The 8,339-nt window shown below is 43.7% G+C and overlaps 1 protein-coding gene across 1 annotated transcript; it reads right to left on the bottom strand.

Annotated features, from left to right (window-relative positions):
* Positions 1-6,217: 6,217 nt before the first annotated feature.
* On the bottom strand, positions 6,218-7,970 carry LOC138190401 (serine/threonine-protein kinase PRP4 homolog). Its single transcript, XM_069133195.1, has 3 exons — positions 7,472-7,970; positions 6,707-7,058; positions 6,218-6,497 (listed from the first exon to the last, which is right to left on the bottom strand). The coding sequence occupies exons 1-3, from the start codon at positions 7,968-7,970 to the stop codon at positions 6,218-6,220; spliced, it is 1,131 nt and encodes a 376-aa protein (XP_068989296.1).
* Between the last annotated feature and the right edge of the window lie 369 nt (positions 7,971-8,339).

Here is an 8,339-nt window from a genome sequence, read left to right as displayed (position 1 = left end):
TTATAATAATTGATCGAGCACACGCGACGATTTTCAAAATAGTTCAAGAATTGCGTTGCACCCCGTGACATATCGCTCGAAAATCCGCGTGCAAACTGAACGGTGCTTCTGCGTCAAGGTGCCTCGCGCCCCTTGAGCGAATTTGAATGACGAGGCGGCGCAGGCGTCGCGACGCCGGGCGTAAAGAGCGGGAAATCGCACGACGCGGCGTCGCGACGCCTAGGCTCTCAGCGTGTGCCGCTTTTGCACACGCGTCGAATCGATCCGTGCAGAGAGAGAAACGCCGCAACTTTATTCCGACGCGATGCGTTGATGCGATCGCACACACAGGCGGATCTATACAAGCCCGCATAAATTTCGGGAGTTCACGGTTGCCAAGGTCGGGTCACATTTCGGTGACCGCGAACAGTTTCATTCGGAAACGCTGCCAGGCGCCGAACCCCGATAATCCTAGGCAGGCATCCGGGCTTAGCGGCTATCCTACGATTTTTTTTCGAGGCTACAGATCTACCATTTACTCGCATTAAAACCCGTCGAGGAAAACCTCCGTCAATCCGGCCACGAAGGTCTCGGGAACATTTTTAGTTTTCGGAAAATACAGTATTTATTTGTCTGTGCTGCGAGAATAAATTTAGCGAAGCCATATGCCTTTTGAATCTTGATGTTTCCATGGGACGTTTTTTTCTCTTATTATTGAAAATCAATTCCCGACAAATTTTTTTTAACAGCACATTCACGACGACTGTTCGGAATTTATAGACGTTTATTCCCGACTCAATCGTAATGTTAACTTTTTTTATCTGAAAAGCGGGACGAAAGTAGCATATTATTCCCTCTCAACGCATTTGCGGGTAATATAAGATCATACTTCCCGCTAATTCATTTCTCAAACTACGTCTCTCTGTATAATTATAAAGTTTCTAGTGAAAAATCACACTCACACACAAGCGAAAAACAGTTCTAGGTCAATAATGTGGCCAGAGTTGAGCCGGGAATACAGTTTTATATGTACACAGGAATAAAAGCCGATTATTCCCTCGGGTGATTTCTGCCCGAGCAAACCCACGGGAATAATCTTCGACTTTATTCCCTAGTTACACGTTGCACTACTTTACCATCGCAACTCTCCGAACAAGGCGTATCTGGAATATTATGACGAATAATGACGAAAATACCTAAATGTTCTTCTTCCTGAATATGAATTCTGCATTCCTCATAACTTTAAAACAATTTCACTTAACCGTCTCTTAAATACCTTGTCTGACAGTCTTAAGACGACGCGCGAAAGATTTCGTCCGTTACTTTTGTGCGGTTTCTTTCACCGTTTTTGCCGATTGTAAGCCGGCATCCGTTAGCAGCGTGGCAGCTGCTACTGCTTGATCCTCGGCTCATCTGTCTGTCCAAAAGAATCCGACGGTATGCCGCAAGGATGATCGTGAAAGTGGTAGCTTTTAGTTTTAGTCTTCTCAGATCGTTTTTCTGCTCAAAGTAATTTCCAAGCTCGGCTTTATACAGTGAAACTGACGCAAGAATCCTACGTTACATCCGTACGTATATCTCAAGTACCCCTAGAACTCGATGCTTGCTCTTCTCAATTGAACCCAGCCGTTTAAAGTCCCAGGTACCATGAATGTTTTACGCTCAGCGTAAATTCGGATACAGGCAATCTTACTTTCAGAGTTTGCTTGAAGAAAAGAAGGATCTTCCTTAAATTTTTCAACTCCGCATTGTTTATCAATTCAATATTCAACAATGCTGCAAATTCGATTCAAGAGACATTCTATCGGATGGAGGTCTGCAAAAGTAAACTGATATTTTTGCTCTTTTTGGTGCGAAAAATTAAGTCTTCTTTGATAATAATTACAACGTCAAGACTGTACAGCGAAACTTCATTGTTGTCACATGAATCTTGAGTTATTGGATACAGCGAGGTTCTGCCCTTTCAATTTCGGGCTCAGAGTGGTGAGAAACGACGTTTCAAAAAACGGGTAGAATTCGTCGAGCATTTAGGAAGTGGGCTAGGCTCTGGCGAACGCGGATTATGCGCCAGTATCGAGCAACAAGTATTAACAACCTAGGTATTAACACAGTTCCGTCGACCCGCATGCTGCAGTTTTGTACCGCAAGCCCTGATCAAGAGTTGGAGCGCGAGGTCGTGCTGGTTGAGGATTAACCGAGCATATTTATCGGTTTCTGTTCCCATTGTGAGCGGTGTTCCAATTATCGGCAGTCTTTATCAATCCACATATAGAAGACTTCGAAGAAATCTAAAATTTGACTATCAATTTCAGAGTGGGGTTGAAGTTCCGAATTTGCAAAGCTCCGAAAGCGCATAAATCTGAATTATTTGGTGACGAAACTTGAAGTTAAGAAATCAAAATTTGAAGAAATGACAGTTTTGAACGGTCGGGAAAGCCGACAGCTCAAAGTTCCGAAATTCAAGATTCCGAAAATTCAAGTTACGATACACCAAAATTCGTAATAATAAAGTTTAGGTAAAGTAAAATGCCCAAAATTATAATGTACCAACATTCCGTAGTTTGCTCAACGAGTGGGTGTAGAAAACCAGCAAAACCAGAAATCAGAATGATTAGGATTCTGAAGATAAAAATACCGAAAATCTGAAACAAAGAAATCTTAAAGTGATGAAATTTCACCAAGCCAGAAATTCACAGAACTGAAAATCTTGGATCATTCGGAATTTAGCTGTTTCAGATTGTTTAATTTTCTCATTTTCGAACTTTCGTAACTTTGAGCATCGGGTTTCGGGACAGCCGAAACTTTGATGTTTCATCAAAGTTTGATTTCTTTACATCAAGCTTCGGCATCCAGATATTTGGATTTTGGCGCTCTCAGTATTTCAACCCACTCCCGTAATTTCGAGTCAAGCTTCGGTTAGTCGCCTCGCTTTTGACTCGCAGGATTAGCGAAGCGCCACATTGAGTGATGATTGAATAAACGCCAGCTTTGATCCGTGCAACCGGCCGTGAACTCGAAAATACGATAGACAGTGGGTGCCGATTATGGTGAGTCAGAAATACACTTAAGCCCTTGCGAACACCGGGAATGATCCGTAGCCGCAAAGCCCTCGCTTTCGCATGGTTACAGTAAAGAGAAACTATAACAGAAGCTGGGGTTAAAACACACTGGAACGAGAAGCTTCCATATATAATACACACATGAAGTGAATAATTTGAAGCGTTCATTAGCAACTTTCCGCCAGTTCACGGTCACCACCGCCGTAATTGAAACCCCCCCGAGCAAATAGAGCTCCTACAATGTACACGCATACCGTTACAGGTAGCACCTATGCATGGACACGCACGTACATGTTTCGCTGTGCTTGCCACAACGAGAAACTTTGTAAATTTTACAACAACGTGATACAGACGCGGTGTTTAAATTATTCCACTGCCATGCCAGTCGATTATCGGCCAAATTATGGCCACAATTCTAATAATTAATGTCAGTATTTGAGTAGCTGTTTTTTTTTCCTCAACGGTAAATTAGGAATAACATTGTTTCAAATATACTCTTTTATATTTAGCAGGAGAAAAAATCTTCTCTGCAGCGATTGCTTAAGATAAGTATAAGAAAAAAAAAGACGGATGATGAATTTCACAGATGGGGGGGGGGGGGGGGGGGGGCGGGAGGGAAAAAACTTATGATCTACGGTATATCACGACTCGACTATATACATACCTCTGGTGTAATTCTCTTGACGAATCGATACCTCCGAGACGTGGTCGTATAGTTACGAGGGGTAAGCAAGTATATAATATGTAACGAAATATCTTCATCGGTTGAAACCCAATCCGTAGTTCGCCAACGTCACGTCGGTGCGAGGGGCGAGAAAAAAATCGGGGATGAAAACGTGGGTGTGGTCAGTCTATAGGCCAAGAGCAATGGGTCGGATATCAGCCGTTGGGCGTTGGGCAGATAATAAAAAGCCTCTGACGTCAGTGGACAATTCGGAAACTGGACGAGAACACGGTAGATGACGAAGAAGCGAAGAAGAAGAAGAAGAGAAAACGAGGTCGATAGAGCCAAGAATCGCTCAGTGAATAGCTCGATAATTCCCGACGAAATTCGCTTTCGCACAATGTCAAAAATTTCTGTATGGAACTTCCTGCACTGTATTGGAAGCCTTATTCGGATACGGAACAGCGAATTCACCATATAATCACTGTTTATTCAGTTTACAAATACAATAAACTTACCGCACAATTTAGTAAATTCAAATGACTTGTTTGTGTTTTTCTTGTAAATTTTAATGAAATCAAAGATTTTGATCGTTAATTCAAGGCAAGTACATAGTAATTAGCCTCGCTAGACCGAATGTGCGAATGTGCAGCCTGATTTCGTAGATCGACGACTCCGTTGTACGGTAAATGTGTAGTAAATTCACCGTCATTTTTAACAGTGTAACCATGAAACGTGCATCGCATCATGGAACGCGGTGCAGCCGTGCGATCGAGCAGCTGATTCTTAATGGCTTTTTATTCGATATGCGGGGGATATGCTTTGGGTATCCGCAGACGAGATTTCCAGCTCCTTTTCCAATCGAACCCCGAATCCGTTCGTGCAAACAGAGATCTGTTTCCTTTGCCCTCGGCCCCCTTTTCCAAGCGATCGCTGAGCGCAGGTCAGGATTCCGGATATCACGATCTCGGTTTTATGTCCGTTCGGTTTACCCCCGAAAACTTAGACCATTCGGAGTTCTCCGCCACGTATGCCTTCGGGCAAAACAATTTGAATGCTTGCCCGGTATAATATCAGTTTGTTACAGGAGAGAGAATATACATATATGTATACAATCGAGTTCCGAAGCGTCGCAATTGTTCCTATTCTGAATGATACGAAACTTCTTTTGTGCTCGACAGTTTCATCATGTTTCTTCTCTTCAGGCAGGTATGATCTGATCTTGAAAAGTGATCGCTGTACGATCAACTTGGACGGAGAGAAAAATTGTTGGAGGGGATAAAACGAATCCTAATTTATCTACCGTATGGGGCTTAATGCGATTTTTATATGACGCCCAGGCTAATTCGTAAGGGTTTGTTTTCGCCAAGAAACACATGCTTGAGGATAAATTGCGCGATCGGCGATGTTTGCGTCTCCGGAAACTCAAATACGCATTTTTTACCGTGTAAGCTGTCGGTGATCAGGGAAATATTTTACATTCCACATCTCCTGTTATATATGCGATCTCAGTTTTAAAATAAATAAGAGTTCGCCGAAGAAAATTGAACGACAAAAACGATGTATGCAAAGAAAAAACCCGCTCACTGAAGATGTTTCGGTGTTACTAAGATTTTCGAGATTCCCGCGATGCGTCGCGTAACTTTTTATGCAGTAAGATGAAACCCGCTCTGATTTAACGGGTTGTTCAATATTCTCGTCCCGCTTTATGCACCCGATGCAACGTCGCGAGGAGAAAAGAAGAAGGAAACTACCGATCAAAAACGTTCCTACCCTCCTGGTTTTGAGTGGAAATATGAATATCGCACCGTCACCACTTTGCGTAATAAATGCTCAGGTATATAAGAAATACCCCGCTGCCTGAGCATCGAGACTGCAGCGCCGCGAATTTATTTTCGAAACTCGACCATTACGGTCTGCAGCATACGAGGGTTCGACTTTAATACCTCGTCCAGGATCCTGGAGGATAAAAGCGATAGCTGGAAGCAGGATGCGGTGGCAGCGGAAAGCCGGACGAGGGTTTTCCCGTTTTAAGATCGCCTTTCGTTCGGGAATTCCCAGAGCCAGAATCCAAACTTGGGCGAAATAATCCGTTGCTAAAAGGAGCCTGATTCTCCATAAATTATCATTATTTTCATCTTGTTTTTTCACGCGTTAAACGCGGCGTGTCTGCGGAGTTATTGGGTGATTAATTCAATCGGAAATGTTGGCCGCTCGGCGGTGAGATGAAAAATAAAATTTGTTATCCTTTGCTGGCGCTACGGTTTGGATTAATCCGTGTAGAGCGAAACGAATTAAACGCGGACAATCGGCAAAGTCGTATTTCAAAAATGCTGTCATGATTACGCTGCGAAATTTATACGTCATGCGAAATACTCCGCACTGTAGGTATATCGTTGTACGTCTGCGGGGATACAATGTCAGCGATATCCACGTTACATCCGATGCCACAAATAACAATACAAGCCGACAAAAAAGCTCCACAATGCAAATACGACGTCGCTACAACTTAATTCTACTTTTCCTTCGTATCTGCACCCTCCGAGCTATTTTCCTCGATCGAACGGTCCGAGGCTTTTTTCTTCTCCATGTATTTTCTCTTCGTATCCTTCCGATCCTGCATGGAAATCGTCGACGGTTTATCCTGCAAGCTGGCCTCCTCAAGTTCAGCTTCGTCCTCGTCTTTATCCCGCGTTTCTACCCCGGGACTAGATTCCTCCTCCTTAATTTTTGCCGAGTTTACTCGACTCCTTGGCCGCCCGAGTCGACGCTTCTGCTTCGCTTTTCTACCGCCTCTACAAAAGACACAAATCTTAACAACAAGTCCCGATCGAAATTCCGGAAAAGTTTTTGGAATGGTATTAATTTTCAAGAGTTGTCTCAAGTCTAATCGTCTCGATGCCTTGACCTGCAAGGTTTTGTTCGAAGAAAATAAATGACATAAAACCTACCCCATTCGGTTGCCCGCTTTCTCCCTTTCAGATAAGCAAACAAGAGGACCTACTTCGTCTTCTGCCTCTTGATGCGCCTGGCGTATTTCGGCTTTTTGGTCCTGGGGCGAGATCTCTTTGTCGAAGAAGTGCTGCTCGGCACGGAGGAAGGAGACCTCGCTCTCTTCCGAGGAGCGGCAACTCCTCGACGTCGAAGAAGCTTTCGCTCCTCACTCGTGCAAGCTGCGTCACCCCTTCGAAGCTTCTGCCTCATTTCCCGCTCGCTGTCGTCCTTCTGGGCGTTGAAATTCGCCAGGGCTGAGGACACGCGTAGGATTTGACCCTCGGAGTCCGTTGGGATTAAGTAACCCTTGTCCACGCCGAAAGAGAGAGCTTTGCACATGTACTTCTTGGCGCGTCGTTTACCTACCGGAGAAAAAAAAATAAAATTGTTGCCTTTTACAGTCAGAGAATAAAGACCAATTTGACAAGTTCTCGCTCTTTTTCGTTAGAATCTATTGCCACCTAATAGTATTATATCTGTTAACAGAAATAGTTGCAACTTAACTTACACGATATTTGTACCGTGAAACTTGAAGCAATTTCTTTGAAATGTAAGTCCCGATAAAAATTATTATCAATAATCCTACAAGATGCATATTTGTAAAGTGAAACACCGAATGATTGAAGTGATACATTTTGTACAAACCTCTTGAAAATTCCGTGAAGAAATAGAAAAAAATTCTTTTCCGTAAGTATTGAAAATTTTGCGATAGGTACTTTCTGAGAACACTAATTTCCGTATTTATTACTTATCGTGATCGAAGCCACCGCCTTACCTTCGGCGATGCCGGCCTTGATGTAATCCTTGATGGCCTGTATGGAGAATTTCTTCCCCGTTCCAATACCGGAAGCAGTGCTTGCGGGGGTTGAGGGAACGGTGCAGGCCGTAGAATTGGTCTCCTCGCTCCTGGCAGTGACGGAAGTGCTTGACTCGTCGATGCTTTTAGTGGCAACGCGAACAGCGTTCGGATGCCGTTTTTGTTCCTTTTTGGATTTCTTGTTGCCTTCGGCGGAGGATTTACGAGCGATACGTGCAGCAGGTTCCTCGTCAACGTCGTCAGCTTCGAGGCTGGCCACGTTTCCCAAAAACTTATATACGAGCTTTGGGATATTGAGCTTTTTACCGCGAGATCTAACTCGGTGGACCCGGTCTTTTCGCCTATGAATTTCGGGGGTCGAGTCGCAGGTCTCGGTAACTACTCTCGGACTATTCTTGTCCTCGTGTGAATTTCTGCCGCAGGATCGAAAATCGTGACGATATCTTCTCGGTGCCATTTTTAACCGTATTTTTTCACCGCATGCTCTTTATTCTCCTCTTCCTTTCTCGTAGAGGCTTTCGCCCTCTTTTCGCAGAATTCTACAAAAATTTTAATCCCTCAATAAAGCTCCGAGCTTCACGCGAACATTGACACGATGATTATTTCGGTAATTTTTATTATTCTTTCTTCATTGACAAGTTTGATAAAATTCCGTAAAAAATCGGCCGTGACACCGGATGCTGGCGAAAAACAATCGCCTACTTTTCTCATCGAGTGCTGCGAGCAGCCAAGAATTTACCCGACATTTCACCAACAGATGTGTGCAGAACGCGATGTAACAAAGGTCTTGTCACTCGTTGAATTTCATTATTCTCGAGCTTTGTAG

The sequence above is a fragment of the Neodiprion pinetum genome, chromosome 2 (genome assembly GCF_021155775.2).
Source record: "Neodiprion pinetum isolate iyNeoPine1 chromosome 2, iyNeoPine1.2, whole genome shotgun sequence".
Taxonomy (NCBI): Eukaryota; Metazoa; Arthropoda; class Insecta; order Hymenoptera; family Diprionidae; genus Neodiprion; species Neodiprion pinetum.
Note: the sequence above shows the minus strand (reverse complement) of the source record. Positions and strands in the feature narration are given on the sequence as shown.